The sequence below is a fragment of the Meles meles genome, chromosome X (assembly GCF_922984935.1).
Source record: "Meles meles chromosome X, mMelMel3.1 paternal haplotype, whole genome shotgun sequence".
In the NCBI taxonomy this organism is placed as follows: domain Eukaryota; kingdom Metazoa; phylum Chordata; class Mammalia; order Carnivora; family Mustelidae; genus Meles; species Meles meles.
In genome coordinates this window covers 90,060,063-90,077,637 of record NC_060087.1, presented here as the reverse complement: position 1 = coordinate 90,077,637, position 17,575 = coordinate 90,060,063, and the positions used below count along the sequence as shown (strand labels likewise).

General features: G+C 52.9%; 1 protein-coding gene across 5 annotated transcripts in view; it reads left to right on the top strand.

Moving 5' to 3' along the window:
* Positions 1–17,575, top strand: part of TSC22D3 (TSC22 domain family member 3) — a 62,215-nt gene that overhangs the window by 43,004 nt on the left and 1,636 nt on the right. For 3 of the 5 annotated variants that reach the window (XM_045995013.1, XM_045995014.1, XM_045995016.1), the window contains exon 3: positions 16,510–16,561. In XM_045995013.1, coding sequence (XP_045850969.1) covers positions 16,510–16,561 — 52 coding nt within the window. Of the gene's footprint in view, positions 1–15,400; positions 15,768–15,927; positions 16,134–16,509; positions 16,562–17,575 lie in introns of those variants that run through there. The other 2 variants (XM_045995015.1, XM_045995017.1) reach the window with 2 other exon arrangements.

The window sequence follows — 17,575 nt, the reverse complement described above, 5'->3', positions numbered from 1 at the left end:
GGGCCTCTCCACCCAGAGGCATAGCTGCATCTGTTGAGGTCAAGGCTGAGGGACTATTCGAACTGGCAGCAACCTCAGAAGGCACTTTTGCCATTCATTCATTCAGTTCGTTCGTTCCTTCCTTCCTTCCATCACTGCATTTGTTTAGCATTACTATGGGCCAGACACTGTTATAGACCGTTGGCATATGGCTTCATAGAGCTCCCAGTCTAAATAGGGGTATCATTCACCAAATAAGCACTGGAGTAAATATCAATTTGCAGCCCTGATCCTCTCATTTTATGCGTGGGGAAACTGGGGCCCTGAATGGTTACAGGACTTTTCCAAGGTTGTTCTGGTAGCCAGGGGCAAAACCGAGCCAGAACCCAGGTCTCCTGATTACTATTCCAGTGCTCTCTCCACCATGTTCTGGAAAGAATACAGCATGAGTTTAAAGACATGGTATTTATCCTTCTCTGTAGAGCCAACCTTACCTATAGTCAGAGTAGCATGTGGCCTACTTGGCAAGATTTGAAGAACCCTGAAAAACAATCTCCCCCTTCCCATGGCCATCTCCCCCGACAGCTTGTTCTCTCCCCACCCCCAGACCACACCATGCCTAAAATACTACTGACTAAAATCTGTGGGTTAAAACCCCTGTGATCTGACTGAGGGAAACCTGTTAGGCCATTACCTGCCATTGACACAAATACATTTCTCTGATTTGTCCTCTAGGATTGGTCCCCAAACCAGGTACATTGGATTTGGGGGAGGGAGACTGAGAGTCTCCCTTAAAGTGGGCACTGCTAGGGAGGGCAGGGCACCCCAGATGGTAGTAATGGGACCCACGAAAATGCCAGCAGTGGGAGGGCACAGGTCGCCTGAGGGGATAGGCAGGAGGAGGAAGGTACCTGAAAAAGGAAGTAGGAAGTTTCTGAAGGCAGACTTCTACTTCACAGTTGGGCCCTAGGGGCCAGCCTTGCATGTACAGCATGATCCATGACATTTTGTTTCAAAATACATGTTTACATTTGCTCTTTCCTTGTACTAGATTATACTAAATCTTTTGTCCCTTCCCCAGCCGGGTGTCTGAGCAATTTGGACTTTGTCGCAGTTCCTGAGGGGCCTTCCCTGAGACCAGTCAAGCGGTTGCCCTTAAACAGTCTGCCAGTCTCTGAGTTGAAAGGCACATCTCTTCCATCCTGACATGCTGGGGGTGGGGGGTGGGGGGGTAATACCCCTCCCAGGGGACTGCAGTGGGGATCCTTTAATCCATGGAAAGGACCAGCCCCCACCCTAGGGCCCCCCCCATCCTGATCCCGATAATGTTTCCAGTTCCCCTGCAGCTATGATGCAGGGGGTTCACTGGGAAGGAATATTTCATGCCTAGAAGGCAGCTCAGCCTGGAAATCTCAAAACAAAGCAAAATGCCTAGCTCAAGAGGGCCTGAAACTTTAGAATCACACACCAGGCGTTCACATTGGCCTCTGCCGCTTACTAGCTGGGTGACCCTGGGCAAGTTATGGAATATCCCTCGGCCTCTGTTTCTTCATCCACAGAATGGGCCTAATGATAATATGATACCTATCCGCTCCTGTCAAGGATCCCAACTGTTGACAAGGTTCCAAAGGCTAATGTATGTGTAATGCTCTCCGCACAGACCCTTGCGAAGCTATCAGTACACAGGAACTACTGTTGTTCTTATTTGGACCAGATGTGGCTTTGAGATCTCCCGGTGATAGGTCAAGACCCAACAGCTGTCCATCACTGCCCCCCCTCCTTGCTGAGTCAAGGCTTTCCCATGTCAGGTTTGCTTAAAGCAAGGCCCACCTGCGGGGCATTCCCCGCACTGGTGATTCATGGGTGGGATGCATTCCACCCACCTACTTTAAGCCATTCTACATTTTCTTCCCCCTGACAGGGACGTGTTTACACAGGGGAGGATAGTCCCAGTCAAAACAAGATGAAAATACACTGCTGGCTGGGAGCCCCGGGCTAACTGGTTTCAGGTCCTCTCCCAGCTGTCAGCACCTCACAACAAGGCCACGGCGGGTGGTAGGGGGCTGCCCGGCCCTACTCCCTGGCCTCCCTCCCGTGGGCCTGGCTCTGCCTGGTGTGAGGCCGTTGGCCATCACCTGGTCACGCTAGAGCGGGGTTGCAGGGCTAAGGTTTTGCCAGGGTTTTACAAGAGCAAGAAGGAGGTGTCTTGAGGGGCGAAGGCTGCCCTGGCGAGCTCTGGTGTGAGGGCTGTGCCTGCCGCCAGAGCCAGCGGACAGTGGCGGAAAATGACCAAGGAGAGCTCCGCCAGCAACTTGCCTTTCTGCCTGGCTCATCCCCCGTTGGACTCATTCCTCTGGGTGAATGGGAGGCCCTTGGTAAAAAGAAATGACCCCAGGGGAGGGGGAACCCAGCAACCCCTTAGCAGCCACAGGGCCTTCCTGGGAGTCCATTTGCCACCTTTGCCAACTTATAAATGAGTAAGTCGAACTTGAGGAGGGTAGGCCCAGGGAGGCTACTTTGCCGAGCAAGCCAAGGAGATCCCCATGATGGGAGCAATGAAGATAAATGTCCCCCGTGAGGCCCTGCTCCTCACAGCTTCTTGAGAGCTGGTTCCTGAGAAGAACTGGAGAAAACCATCTCCTAAACTCTGCCGCTCAGGCTCTTTGGTTACTTGACAGCAAGCCCAGGAATATGTGGGCACATTTGCCTGTCCCCCCTGAGAGCCCAAGGCCACCAGCAAGCCGAAACCCATTGTGAGGGCCCTGCCCAGGCATTACCCCACCTGTCTCTACTGAGCCAGCCTGGGGCAGGTCTCCCAGGAGCCCCCCACTATCCAGACCATGCTAAGCAGGCCATCATGTTCCTGCCCTGAGAAAAACTGAACACTTCTTCTTCTGAGGGAGACTTTTCATTTTAACAGGGATCCTCAACACTTCACACCCAATGGTGACATGAACAGTGAGAATTTGCTTTATCTTGATGGGTATCAGGATGTTTTTGGTCAGGATGGGTTTGGGGGTTTTTTTGGTCTCCCCCCCCACACACACAGTGTTCCAGTTATATGCCTGTCACTTGTTCAATCAGGCCTGCTAGCCCCAAATCCCTCTTTGATGTTGCTGCCAACTGAGACCTGGCTGCCCTGCTCCTAGGCTTCATCACCCTCCACTGCTCCCTGTGGGTGCCCTGTTCCTAGCTGACCCAGCCCCTCCAGCTAAAGATGAAGTGGACAAAGGCCCAGCGTTATTGGAGAACCGGGAGCACACACATGGGTGAATTATCCCTCTTATTGAAGAGGTTGGGCCTTGGTTCCAGGTCATTAGTGGTCACTTACTCAATTAAATTGTGTTTGCATTGGGTTTCCAAAGTATGTTTGATTTTCACTTAGTCTTTTCATGTTTTTAACTGCAGAATGACTCTCAGTGATTGTCCCCAAATTCAAGTGTTAACAGAAGGCAAATTCGTGAATTTGTCCTTATAGTTCTTCCCCACAGGGGCCATTATCAAAGTTATTATTTTTAATTTTTAAATTTAAATTCAGTTAATTGACAGATAGTGTATTATTGGTTTCAGAGGTAGAGGTCAGTGATTCATCAGTCTTATACAATACCCTGTGCTCATTACATCATGCTCCCTGCTTAATGTCCATCACCCTGTTACCCAATCCCTCCACTCCCCTTCCCTCCAGCAACCCTCGGTTTTTTTCCTGAGGTTAAGAGTCTCTTATGGTTTGTCCCCCTCTCTGACTTTATCTTGTTGTATTTTTTCCTCTCTTCCCCTATGATCCTGTTTTGTTTCTTAAATTCTACACATCAGTGAGATCATATAATAATTGTCATTCTCGGGGCGCCTGGGTGGCTCAGTGGTTTAAGCCTCTGCCTTCAGCTCAGGTCATGGTCTCAGGGTCCTGGGATCGAGCCCCACATCGGGCTCTCTGCTCAGTGGGGAGCCTGTTTCTCCCTCTCTCTCTGCCTGCCTCTCTGCCTACTTGTGACTTTTGAAAAAAAAAATAATAATTGTCATTCTCTAACTGACTTATTTCACTTAGCATAATATCCTGTAGTTCCATCCACATCGTCGCAAATGCAAGATTTCATTTTTGATGGCTGCATAGTGTTCCCTTGTATATATACCACTTCTTCTTTTTCCATTCATCTGTTGATGGACATCTCATTTCTTTCCACAGTTTGGCTCTTGTGGACATTGCTGCTTATAAACATTCGGGTGCATGTGCCCCTTCGGAGCACTGCATTTGTATCCTACTAGTGCAATTGGTGGGTCGTAGGGTAGTTCTATTTTTAACTTTTTGAGGAACCTCCATGCTGTTTTCCAGAGTGGCTGCTCCAGTTTGCATTCCCACCAACAGTGCGAGAGGGTTCCCCTTCCTCCCTGTTAGCAAAGTTCTAACCCTTGCCCATACCTTTTACTTATTTATTAAGCACATATTTACCATATTCAGACTGTGTGGCAGGCACGGGTCCAGACTATGGGGGTACAGTGGTGAATAAGATAAGCCCCTATACCCGCAGAGCTCATATTCTAGTCTAGGAAGCCAGTCCATGCTCACTGGAGAACTTGTGCATTGCCCACTTCCGGTCATGATCTTATCTGGCTGTGCTTTCAGTCCCGCTTGAAAGACTAGAGGTCCTGCTGATTACTAACTGTGCTTGTGCCATCAAAGAGGCCCTCAAGGCCAGAACGTTCTGCAAGTTACACGTCCTGAGTACAGGGACGGATGGCTAAAGACCTTCAAGAGAATGAATTTTTTTTTTTACATTTTATTTATTTGTTTGAGATAGAAAGAGAGAGAGAGTGCACGAGTGGGAGATAGGGGAGAGGCAGAGGGAGAAGCAGGCTCTCTAAGCCTGATGTGGGACTCGATCCCAGGACACTGGGATCATGGCCCCAGCCAAAGGCAGATGCTTAACAGACTGAGCCCCTCAGGTGCCCCAGGAGGCTGAATTTAAATGTTGATTCTGCTTTCGCATCAGTACCTCACGCTATCCCCATCCCCATAAGTAGTACCAGTGACTTGTGACACTGTGGAAACAAAACTTGAAACCAAACAAAAGGTTTGAAATGCCAGACTTGGAAATAGCATTGATGGGCCTGCTCACCCAGTGAGCCATTGTGCCAGCAGTGTTCCGGGACCGGGACCCTTACTCATCATGGAGCATGTCACATTCACATGGCCCTTCTTACTTCCCAAAGAACACAGCTGTGCCACCTACAGGATGTCTGCCAAGTCTGGAACCATAGCAAGTATATGTACATATTGTTGTCAAGACATCATCAGTCTGCAAAAAGTAATACAATGATATTGTCTCTGTTTCCAGACTTTGGGATGTCTGTCCACATAGCCACCTTGTGTGGCATATATGTTGGGGAGGGAGGCATCATTCCCATTTCATGAATAAGGACCTGGCAGCAGGGCAGGGGGGACAGGGTTAGAGTCTCCTGAGAACTCTGCCAGCTGGCTAGTGGCCCAGGTGGAAAAAGCTCTGGCCTCCTGCTGTAGTTTCTTCCTGCTTGACCAAGTTCATTTCAGATGGGTGCTAAAGCTATGTTTCTCGAGGAGCACCTCCCCTGGCGTGTGCACTAGGGCAGTCCTCTCAATTCTTACCATTATTCTCCATCTAAGCGCTCAGGATCCAGCTCCACAGGCCAAGCCTGTTATCGCAGCAGCGTACTGTTGGAAAGAAATCACCCGGTGACGTCACCGATGCCTCCAGATTATCTCCCAACCGTGCTCAGGCCCCCAGCGCTCCAAGATGCCCAAGGACTATCTGCAAAACTCCCTTCTCAGCTGCTGAGCTAGTAACCGTCTATACTTGGCCATTCCTCAGTTTCCATATTTACTTTAGCTCTTCTGCAAGTCTGTCAACAAACTTCACAGTATTATTAGTTTTAGCAAATAACAGGATGTCAGAACTGTTGACCAGGATTTGTTACTTTGCTGTGAGAGCTCTATCCCAGGACATAGGGGCCAGTGTTCCTCTTATTTTTTAAGGTGTATGAGCTTTGGCAGGGAGCCTTTCCTCAGGCAGGTCCGCCGTGCTCTGCCCAGTCCACGAGCGTGTAGAGCTGCTCTGCCCACAAAGACCTGGGCCCTTCTGTCTTGGCTTGGTGGTACAGAGACGTCCGAAGGTAGATTATTTTTCCCCAAAAAAATCAATACAAATACTCTGAATTTTCCATTTTTGTGCTTTACCCTTACATTGCTTCCGTGGCCTTTAAAAACAAGTCTGTACTTGGTAAGGTGGCTTCGGGACTGAACATTCATGTTGTCGAGAAGGCCCGGGGTGGGGGTGGTGTTTTAAACTGGTCCTAAGCATTTCCAGGCTTTGGACCCAAAATATCTTTCTCTTCCAACCCCACCCCCCTGCCCTGCCCATCTCAAGGAGCAAGAGAAGAGGTTAAAAGGGTCATTCCGTTGCTGACCAGGACCAGGAAGTCCAGGCCTTTGTTTATTTAAGCCCCAAACCTAGCAGGCAGTGTAAATGAAACATAAAAATAAAATAAAATACCAAAACACAGGCCGGATGCGTGCCACAGAGAGCATCAAATTCCCCTTCTGCCCTCCCTTGGGAGAGGGGAGTCAGCGGGCAGTGGGGGCAGCCTTCTTGCGAGGGAGGAGCTCACAAGCCATAGGAGGGGTGAGGATGGCAGGGGCAGGGGAGCTGGGGTTGGGATCAGGGTGGGGATGAGCATGTTTGCAGAGATCCCTGTGACTCTGTAGTCAGCCCCAGCAGGCTCCTGAGGGGGGCGATGAGTCACATTCCTCCAGCCAACCTGGGAACTAACGGACCCACATTTGACCTAGTGGTGACAACCACAAGGCAGGCAGAGAGCTGGCTTTTGTAGAGGGGAGGGAGGGCTGGGCTAATTGACTGAACTGTGCTGTTGGAGAAACATCAGCCCTTTCCTCTTCTCTCCCTCTCCCCAGGGGTTCTTCTCCCCGCCCTGCCCACCCTCCGCACCCCCAGCCTCTGAGGCTTAGAGTTCCCACCAACAGCCGTGAAGGGTCTCAGAAGCAATCTGTTCCTCCTCATAGACAGAATTTGCCAGAGATTGATTTACAAATCAGAGCACGTTCGGGTTAGCCTAGCAGCCCTCATCCGTGTTCTGATCAAGTTTTCAGGAGTGAAAGGCCAACAGACACGGGGCCTGGAATATGCCAAACCCCATCGCAGTGTATCACCCAAAGTAGGTCTTGGTGACCCTGACACCCTGGGGACTCTTTGGGTAGACCCTGTCTTAGCTGTCACCTTTAGGCCAGTGGTTCCCAAAAGCAGTTCCAGGGACCAGGGACAGAAGAGTTGCTTCCAACCCATCTGAAAACACCCTCCCCACGCCACACAGCTTCCCACTGGGTGTTCCAGGGCTGGAGTCCAGGACATCTGGATTCTTCACAAGCTGCCCCAGGCGATCCTGATGTTGAGAACCTCATGGGGACCCATTTCTTTCCCTCTGAAACCCACCACCAAGGTCTCCCTGCTGTGTGTCCACTGGCCTTCTGGTGCTGGTCTGACCACTGACCACTCTGTTGAAAGTAATATGAAAATTGAGTTCCTCCTTGAGTGTTAGTGATAGTGGCAGACAGTGGCCTTTTCCTAGGACTTTGGCATGGAGGGGAAAAAAAACGTTCCTAATTCCTCAAATTTTTATAAAGAGGTCCCGGGATGATCGTTAGAAAACTCGGGAGTCTTAACTAGGGTGGTGACATTTGTAAGCACTACAGTAGTCAGGCCAGGCAAACAGCTTGTACTGAGAGGACTTTTTCTCAGTGCCCTTCAAATCCCATTTCTCGGGTAGCCAGTCCTACATGGCATCTAGGCCAGGGCTGGCTCTAGTTGAAACTGCCCTCCTGGGGAGCCCACGGGAGCCATTTCTTAGGCATTCATATGCTTGTGTATACGTAGTGCTTAATTTTTTTATCTTTTATTTTCATGTGTGATTGACTCTGTGAAACCCATGGGCCCAGCGGCACCAGGGCTTCCTGTTCCTGGTGTGCAGTGTGGAGCTGGAACTCGTCCCCTACCCCCCACCTATGACGTCTGCCCCTCGTATGGCCAGCTCTGGATGGCGGAGAGAACCAGGGCTATGTGTTTTATCCTCTGGCTTGGTCTAGCGTGTCCTGCCTTGCCATCTTGCCATGTCCTGTTGCCTTTCTACTTCTTTCTGGTCAGAAAGAAGCTGGCAACAGTGAGAGAGACATGGAGACGGAGCCAAAGAGGGAGGATAGGCGAGATGCTCTGCTCCCGCCTGTCTCTGTGAATGGGACATGGTGAGAAGCTGAGAGAGTTTGCATACATGTGTGTGCGTGCCTGTGCTTCTCTTTCCTCCCGAGGAGATGTGTGTATTCCTTGTCAGCAACTCAGACCAGGCCAGGAGGCTTTCCTGGATGCTCCCAAGAATCCTCTGAGTTCCCTGACTGTTCCCGTGACTGGGGGCGTGGCGGGGGAGGCTACCCAGGGAGGAGCTTGCCTCATGTCTCTTCTTCTTTTCTGTTTGGCCCAGTAGTGTGTCCCCCGTGTCCTCCTGCCCCTGCCCTCACCCCAGCTAGGCTGCCTTCTTTCCACCCAGGAAGCTCCGGGATGGGGGTGGGGGGTGGCTGGAGGGCGGAGGCCCTTTGCAATCAGCAGAGCCCCTCTTTGCCAGTCAGAGAGGCCCACCACAGAGGATCAAGGAGCTACCTCAAGTGAGCCCTTGGTGAATAGCTCTGCTGTGAGGTAAGCGAGGGCCTGGGGCATACAATTCGAGAGGCCAGGGAGGCTTATAATGAGCCCAAGCGCCTAAAGAGGCTGGCATTATTACCGCCCTGTTGTTCCCCAGGAAACCTGTACCACTACAAAGGTCACCCATTCTCTAGCAGGGCCCACAGTGGAGCTGGGTGCTCCACCTTGTCCTCTTCATGGGCCTCTTGTCTGCTGGCCTCACAGCCCCAACAAGATCCTCCTGGTTCTTGTCTTCTAAGCATTGCCAATAGCCCCAAGTCCTTCACATACCACTCGAAGTAACCCTGGCAACTGCCAGGGAGAAAAATGGCTTGGAATTTTAGCTCTTGGGGCTGCTCCACAGAGCAGAAGGGATGGGGAGAGGCCCTGCCAGTTCTCCCTGGCTCAGCTGGGCTGGTGGAGGGCTGGTGCAAACAGGAAGAGTGGCCATGTTCTTGCGGCATGCTTTCCCTGCCCCTGGGCAGGCTGCTGCCATGGGCTGGGATTCCCAGAGGGTGGGAACATGACCGTTCTCGGGCAAGGGGAGGCCATTGGCCTGCTTGAAGATGGTGCAGGTCTGGGAGGGTGAAGTGGAACGAAAGTTAAGACCAGGAGGAGCCAGCCAAGGAAGGAAGGCCGAGAGGTTGGCAGGTAGAGGTGACCCCCACCCGAAACATGGACATCCCTCTCAGAGAGTGAAGATCTATGCTTTGTTTACAAACAAGGTTTACAAACCCCTCAGTTCACAAACCCTGAGCATTCAGGAAGAGGATCAGAGGGAGACTGCCTGTGGGCCACAATGTCAGAGGAGTCTCCAGTCCCACAGAACTCCATAGAAACTCCAAGCTTTGTGGCTTCTGTGTTATCCCCATCGAGATGAGCACGGGCCAAAGGCCAGGGTGGGAAGATAAAAAGCAGAGCCAATTCTGAGGAATGAAGGGATGCCCAGGGATGGCAGGGATGCCACCATCCTGAATCCCGAGCTACCCTTCCCCCCCCCAAGCCCTGGGCTTTTTCCCCCCGAAGCAAATATTTCACTGAGATCGAACCCTGAATATTCTGGAAAGAAGCACAATTTTTGACTTGTACTACCAGTTGGTTTGTTTGCTTGGTTCAATTTCCCTGAAACGGGCCTTGCACTTTGAATAGGCATTCAGTCAATCTTGAACTGAATCGAGTTGAACCAACTTGAATGATCAGGGCAATGTAGAGGGGCAGGAGGAGGAGGAGGCGATCGCATTCACCGAGGTGAATTTTGCAGTCTCTTCTTCAGGAATATCTACTTCTGGCCAGGAGCTGGGTAGTGGGGAGGGTGGAAAATGAGAAGAGAGCTTGGAAAAAGTCTGGAGGTAAACTTTCCCAGTTGCAAGGCATAAGGGAAAGGGAGACAGGCATAAATATTGACACAAGGTTCATGAGATTTAAGAGCCACTGAACTAAACAGCATTCATGGGTCATGTTGCCAAGACTTCCAGTCTCGCAGAGACACCAGAACAAACGGTCTCCCCTTCATGGTTTGCCACCAAAGCTGGGGTGACAAAGATGGTTGGGACAAGAGCACTTTTGAACCTCTCTGAATGAGGGGGAGGGGGCAGACTGCCCTGTCAGAATGGGGTTTGGTTCTGCCTGTCATCCCTCACGTCACTCGGAGATTGTTTGTGAAGCTCACATGGGACCCTGTCGGCGAGGGAGCTGAAAGGCACAATTCATTGCTCCTGTCGTCATTTGGTGTCAGGGTTTGGCCCAAATCAGTTGTTGGAGCTGCTTCTCCAAGACAGTGGCCGCCTCCACGGGGGTTCTCCTCGGGGTCCCTCCCATCATCGCCTTCCGCATCTGTGTCCACATCCTCCTCCCCGTTTTCCTGCCCCCCAGAGTCGGGGGTTCTGGGCCTTGGCCATGCGGGGCCGTTCACATGACCCACAGAGGACAAGGCACTTTCTCTGTCACCGTCTTTCCTTCTTGCTTCCCTCCTTCTGGACTTTGGGGATTTTCCATGAAGCCAGAGTAACGATTTAAGTGGCCGTGGCCTTCCTGTCTCTGGTCTTCCACACTGGAGGGGAAGAGAGAAGATAAGACAGAAGCAAGGACAAATTGAGCGATGGCATTTCAGCCTCCTTATTCCCCCAGCCTCTTCAGAAAAAGGGACAAGTAAGTAATTAGAGGTAGACAGAGCTTCAGCCGGAAGGGGGCCAGGGTGGAGGAGTCAGTGGGGAGAGCTGTTTTCAGCCTTCCCATTAACTGTGCTAACGCTCCAGTGCTTAATATCCTTTTTGATGTCCTCTTCCAGCTCTTACCCCTGTGTTTGCTTTGTGGCTTGTCCTGCACCTCTCACAACGTGTCTTTTTCCGCTTCTCCTGACACAAGACCCTGTGTTTCGCTGGCAATGTCGGCGAAATCTTTGGGCGGAACATTCCCCGTAGAAAATAAGGAAGACTTGCCTATAAAGAGTTTCCTTTGGGCTGCGTGGTACACAATGCTTCAAGTGTGACAAAAAGGGAAGTGAGATGTTCCCCCTCATCGCCACCCCCCAGCCCTACTGCAGGCACCCACCCCCAGTCTGCTCCCCACCTCTCAGCAGGGTGCTGAGATCGGGCCCATGTGTTCTGCCACGCAGACTGCCCGGTCTCTGTCCCGCCGTCCCGTGGGAACCCCGAGTAGGAAGCGCTCTTGTCCTAGAGTCTGGCTTTTTGAACGGGAACAGACCAGACCAGTAAGAATGCTGAGACACTTCCTCCAGCTCAAACAAGTCCGTGTCCAAGGCCTCCTAAAACGGAGGAAGGTGGCCCTGTCCTCGTGATGGCCACCCTGCATCTAGAAGGTCGGCCTGAGAGAGGGTAGGGCAGCCGTGTCTGTTTCATTGCAGCATCCTGTGGCCAGAGGGCCAGACCTGAGGGCCAGCAAAGGACCTGGCTCGTCAGCCACCGGTGCTGTCGCTAGGCTGGCTCTGGGTCCAGCCCAGGTTGTTGGGTGTAGGGTGGAAGAGAGGGAATCGGGATGCATTCACACAGGGTTGCTGGGCTGTCGAATCCCTAGCCCACTGTTTCCTGCATGGGGCTCACCTTCACAGGACACAGGGACACAGAGAGCCCCGTGGATCCGCACTTCACTCAGAAAAGTTAGATCAGAACATAGATATCTTGTACAGCACTAACTTGCACTCGCTTGCTGCAAGGTTTGGTGCAGATTTTCTGGGCAGAGGAATTTTCTAGTGTGCCAGGGGTTAAGCAGAAAACCTTTCAGATTCCTCCTCCTCCTTCTTCCTCTCTCCCCTTCCTCCTAGCCCTTGTTTGAAAAATCCCTCTACAGGGACTTTTAGGTGCGTTGTCTTGCCTTAGCGCGCTCTGGGATCCAGCCATCATTTCGCTTGCTAATGGTGGATCCTAAGAACTCAAGGTGATCATGTCTTGCTTGGCTGGCAGCTGGCAAACTTGAGGTGTAGAGGGAATGAGAGATCGACTGAATGTGGGCTGAACCTGGGACATCCCTTGCTGAAGCTGTTTTTTAAAACTAAATCCCGAAAGGAGCTTGTTTTTTTGTGGTTGCTTCATTCTCCTAAAAGCTGAGCACAGCAGGAAATACACGGGGTGGGGTGGGGGGATTAAGGATGCCAGTTAGTGGGGCCCTAGAAACAGGAGGTTTGACTGGACTATGATTATTATTCTCTGACTACTTCCCTTATTTGGGATCTCGTCTACCCCAGGGCTACATATTTCCATTGTGGGAGCCACCCGGTTGGAGAAATAGCTCCTATTTCCTAGACGGACGGAGCGAGCTTTCTTTGAGGACTGTGGGGCTGCCTTTTGAAATTATGTGGGTGAGCCCAGCCCCCCTATAAGGTTCACTCAGACACTTTAGATATGCTTCTGGTCCCCGATGCTGCTCTCCCCTGCCACAAGTGTCAGAAAAGCCGGCTGTGCTGACCCAACTTAGAGTTGCCCTCTGGACCACTTGTCCTGCCCTTCATCCTTGCTTCCTCCTCACCACCTTTCCAGCACATCCAACCCAGCCCCCAGCCCCCACACTGCATTAATTTACTTACTCAACACGCCTAACCACTACCCCACTAAGTGTGGTAGGAACAAACTTGGCCTCTGGATTGGAGTCCCAGCTCTATAATGTATTAGCTGTGCTTCCTTGGGCAAGGTAGCCTCTCAGACCCTTGGTTTCTTCATCTGTAAAATGATGGTGACAGTGCCTACACCACAGGCTTTGTGTTGTGGCTGGCACAAATGTCTGGCCTATAGCTGATGCTCACTTACTGGTAGCCATGAGTGTCAGTGGCTCTCAAACTCAGCTTTTTTTTTAGAAAAAATATTTTATTTATTTTTAGAGAGAGTGTGTGCATGCATGAGTGGGTGGGGGGGGGGACAGAGGGGGAGGGAGAGAAGCTCCAGCAGACTCTGCACTTAGTGCGGTGGAGCCCTCAACATGGGGCTCAACATGGAGCTCAGTCTCACGACCCTGGGATCATGACCTGAGCTGAAACCAAGAGTCACAAGTTTAACCCACTGAGCCACCCAAGTGCTCCTTCATACACTTATTTGGAATTGAAGTATCATTAAGTTACAATTCAAACACAGCCTTGTTTGCAAACTTGACTTCTTTTCCTTTTCCTTCTCAAACTACCTTGACTTCTCTGCCTCTGCCTCCATATAAGGGAGTCCCCCTGGAAGGAGCTATGTTTTCTTCTGTCCTACGCCTTGTCTCCCTGGGGGGTGGTTTTTCTTCCACCAACCCAGCTTATTCATCTCCCTCTTTTTCTTTTCATCATCTCCCATGGAATCTTGGGGGTGGGGAGCAATAGTTAGTTTAAGACAGATTTACAAGCCAGTGGCAAGTCTGAGACTCTTCCCGGGGCCAAGAAAGCTCTGTGTGGCATAGAGGGAAGATTACTTTATCAGGGAATTCCAGTATCAATTAAGCTGCTGATTTAAGAAAGCTTTTTTTTCTCAGCTAATGTTCTTGATGACGTATAAATAGAGTCTGCCCTTTGTTCTGCCTACTACACACAGCTGTGCGCAAATAAACACCTTGTTGGGAAAGCTTGTGACCCAAAGGCAACATAATATCCTGAGATTGGGAGGGTCTCCTACCTCACGGAGGGTGAAGAAAAACACCAGCCTGGGCTGCTGAGATAGGTTTGCTTGGCTTTGCCCAGAGACTGGCCCTCGTGCATTTGTTACCACCTGTGCGACCCAGTGGGAGCCCCTCATCATGGTGGCCCATATGTGCTGTTCCTTGGCATAAGTGCACTGGCGGCCTGGAGAAAAGCAAGGCCTTAAGACTGGGCCTAACTGGGGCCTCGGCCAGGGTGTCAGTGCCAGGCACCTGGTTAGGAGAAATATCCTGAGGCAAATAATAATTACCTTCTTTGCTGATAAGAGTCCCTAGTACTTTTCCAGTAGCATGATTGCATGAGGGTACTTCTTTGGACCACAGCCTGAATCACAGACTGATTCATGGGCACTGGCCCTAGCTTCATCCAGACTATTGTATGTGTGGTGGAACCCAATGTTCTCCTTATGGCCCTGTGTTGGTGTAAATAATACTTGTGGTTGCATCATCACCTGTCCCTTCTTCAGGCTGCGCTGCTCCCTCTGGCTGCAATGCCGCCTCTGTCCACCAGGTGGCCTCACTTAGGACCGAGTAGGAGCAAAGCACCTCAAGCCTCTGTTGCCTTTTATTTTTTAAGCTCGAGGCTGAAAAGAAGTAAAATGTATTTTTATGGAAACATACATAACTCTGAGTAGGCCACAATCACCTCATTTTCCTTGTAACCCGGAATCGGTGTGCTCATGAAGTAGCCTCTTAACCCTACCAATGGCTGGACCCTTCACGAAGGACATGTTTTCCTGGGATGGTTTGTAAGTGGCCTTGTTTTGTAGTTTTGTTTTCATTTGCTCTGTATAGGAAAGTGACAAGATCTTGTTTTTAACCATACGGACATGAAATTCGAGATAATCTTCAATGTATTTTCTCTGCAGAGTAGGGTGTGGAGACCAAAGGAAAGGGGGCTGGTGTCTTGTGGTCGTTCCAGCACTCATTCCCTGCTGCCCCCCCCACCTCCTCTGTCTCCCACCTGCCCCCAGATTCCCCCTTGTACATGTTTCCCACTCATCTGAGTTCTTGGGACACTCTCTTGTCCAGGCTATGTCACAGATCTATGCATGTGTCAGCATATAGAGGGGTATCCAAAGGAGGGAGTCAGTGCATAGTTTCTGGGTTTGGGGGCACACCAGCGGGCCAGATGGCTGGGTGATGGGACATGCAGGAGACAAAGTATGTTTGCAGAAGAGAAGGCTGAGAAGGCAGGCGGCGGGAAGGAGGTGAGCCTCCTGACGGTGCCGGTGGGTATCCAGGGCGTGTGGTGTGCAATTGGCATTGCAAAGCCATGGGGGGTATGCCGGCTGACACCTGAAGAAGAGCTTTGAAAACCAGTGCCCCCCTTTACTGAACGCTCTCTGCTCTGGTTAGGGCACCCGTACTTACTTCTAGAAGAATCTGTTCCAGTTTGGTTTCTACCAATCTCCAGAGCCCTCTTTGGAGATGCCAGTTGGCACAGGAAAGTGCTGAACTGTTTACAGTCCTGGCCTAAGGTTCAGGGAGGGGATGTGGTTTAACTGGACCGCAAAGCCACGTACAGGACTCATTTGCATGGCCCCTGACGCCATGTGACGCAGCCGGCTCCTCCTATATAAAGAAGCAGGCTCCGAAATATCTCCGAGTCTGGGTTGGACTGGCGGCTGTGGAGTTTGTGACACACTAGGTGACACCCCTCGAGTCACTTCCCTTCAATTCTGAAGCGTCTGCCTGGCTTCGGGTCCAATCGGCAGCCTTCTCCCCCACGTAGCCCCCAGGCTCGCTTCGCAGAGCCCAGCCCCGTGCAGCGCGCCCGCAGCCGGCAGCCGCCCAGCCCGCCCGGTCCGGCCAGAGCTCCACAGCCGCCCGAGCCATGAATGCCGAAATGTATCAGACCCCCATGGAGGTGGCGGTCTATCAGCTGCACAATTTCAACATCTCCTTCTTCTCTTCCCTGCTTGGAGGGGATGTGGTTTCCGTTAAGCTGGATAACAGGTAAACCACTGGCCACGGCTACCCCGGAGCCGAGGCGCCGGCGGGGGCTGGGCTGCGAGCGGGATCTCCGAGCTAGCCGTACGCCGCCGATCCCCGTTCCCTGCGGTGCAGCATCCTGGGAAGGGGCGGGGGTAGGGGACGCAAGGGGGGGGGGGGATACCGCCGCGCTGGGAGCCGCCGTCGGAGCGTCCCTGCGGCCGCTGCGCCTTGAGAAGGAGCTGCCGAAGCCCGAGGCAGAAGCAGCGGCAGGCAGAGGGGCGACGGGGCCGGGCTGGGCAGGGGGCTGGTCGCGCGCCGTGCGCCTCCGGGGAGCAGGCCCGGAAGCTTCCGAGCCGAGAAGGAATTCCTAGCTAGCTTCGGGGCGCGGTAGGTCCGCCTGGGACCCTTCTGGGCCAGCGCCGGAATGGGCCGCCAGCGGGGGAGGGGGGACCTCCCTGCGCCGCGCGCCCCCATTGTTTGCCTGTAGCTCCGGCCGGCCAAGCAGGCCCCGTTCGCCCGTGCGCCCCGGGACCCGCGCGCGACTCCACGCGGAGCTCTGGGCGGCTGCGGCGGGGAGCCAGCCCGGTCGGAGAGGTGCCGCTTCCCCCGGGGTCCTGGGGGACAAAGTGCCCGGGACTCCGGGCCAGGGAGGCAGGCGGGAGAGAGGAAGAACCGGGGCAGATGGAGGACTTTGGCCACAGCTGCCAGGTGCTCAGAGTGGAACCAAGTGGTAACGCGGTCGCTTTGCTTTTTGTCTTGGCAGTGCCTCTGGAGCCAGCGTGGTGGCCATAGACAACAAGATCGAGCAGGCCATGGTGAGTGGCATCCCTGCGTCATTCCCATCCCCGGACCTAGCTGCTGCTTATGTAACTCCAGGCATGACTGAGGGGGTGGGTGCAAAAGGCGTTTGCCAAGAGCCTGAGGAAGGCAACAGCCTGCTTCCCCTCTCCTTGGAGGCCCTAGGTAGCCCCCGTCAGAGGGGCACCTTTTTAGGGCATTTGCAGTCTGCCCTGGCTGGACTGTCTCCTCTCTTCCTCCCGGTGTTCACTCAGGCTCGGGCTCGCCCCAGGCAGGCCACAAGGCTGGGAGCTGAGACACTTGCAATTTGGCTGCAGCCCGCATTTGGCGCAGGCCAGAGCTCTTTGGATGCAAGAGCACTGCAGTGCCTCTGCAGAGGGGGGCTGGGGTCAGGAGTCAGGAGGAAACAGGAAGCAAAGCACCCCAACCCTTCTCCTTCTCCTCACCAGGTAGAGGTCAGACTCCACCTGGCAGCCTACAGGGCTGCAGGGCCTTGGGGCATCCAGCCCTTAGTAACTGCTTCTCCAGGGACACAGCTCCCTGCTCCTGGCGCGGTCCTCAGATCCAGAGCAGATGTCCCCATCCTGGCACTTTCTCCCTGGGCCAGCATCCTGTTGGGCCAGACTGCACCGCAGGTCCCACCCCAGCTCTGTGTGCTGGGTCACCCCAAAGAGGCACTTCGGCTCTCCCGGGGAGAAGTGCACAGCAGACAGATGATGCGGTGGCCCGCAGGTCCTCCCTGCAAGGTGTACTGGTGACAGGACCTTAGGTGGCAGTGGGGCTAGAGCCAACCACCAGCAGCCAGCCTATAGAGGCCTCCTCTAAGCGGCCAGCTTTGGAAGTCCCTAGAAACTTGCAAAAGGGGATCCTGTGCAGCTCCAAGCTGGGCTCACAGCGCAGGCATGGCCCAGTCATGCAGCTCTCCTGGGGGTGGCCGAAGTGCTTCAGGGGACCAGCATGCTGAGGGGAGGCCAGGGTGCAGTGGCCCAGGGGACGCCCAGGTGGCCGGGTGACGTTGCCACAGAGGGCCC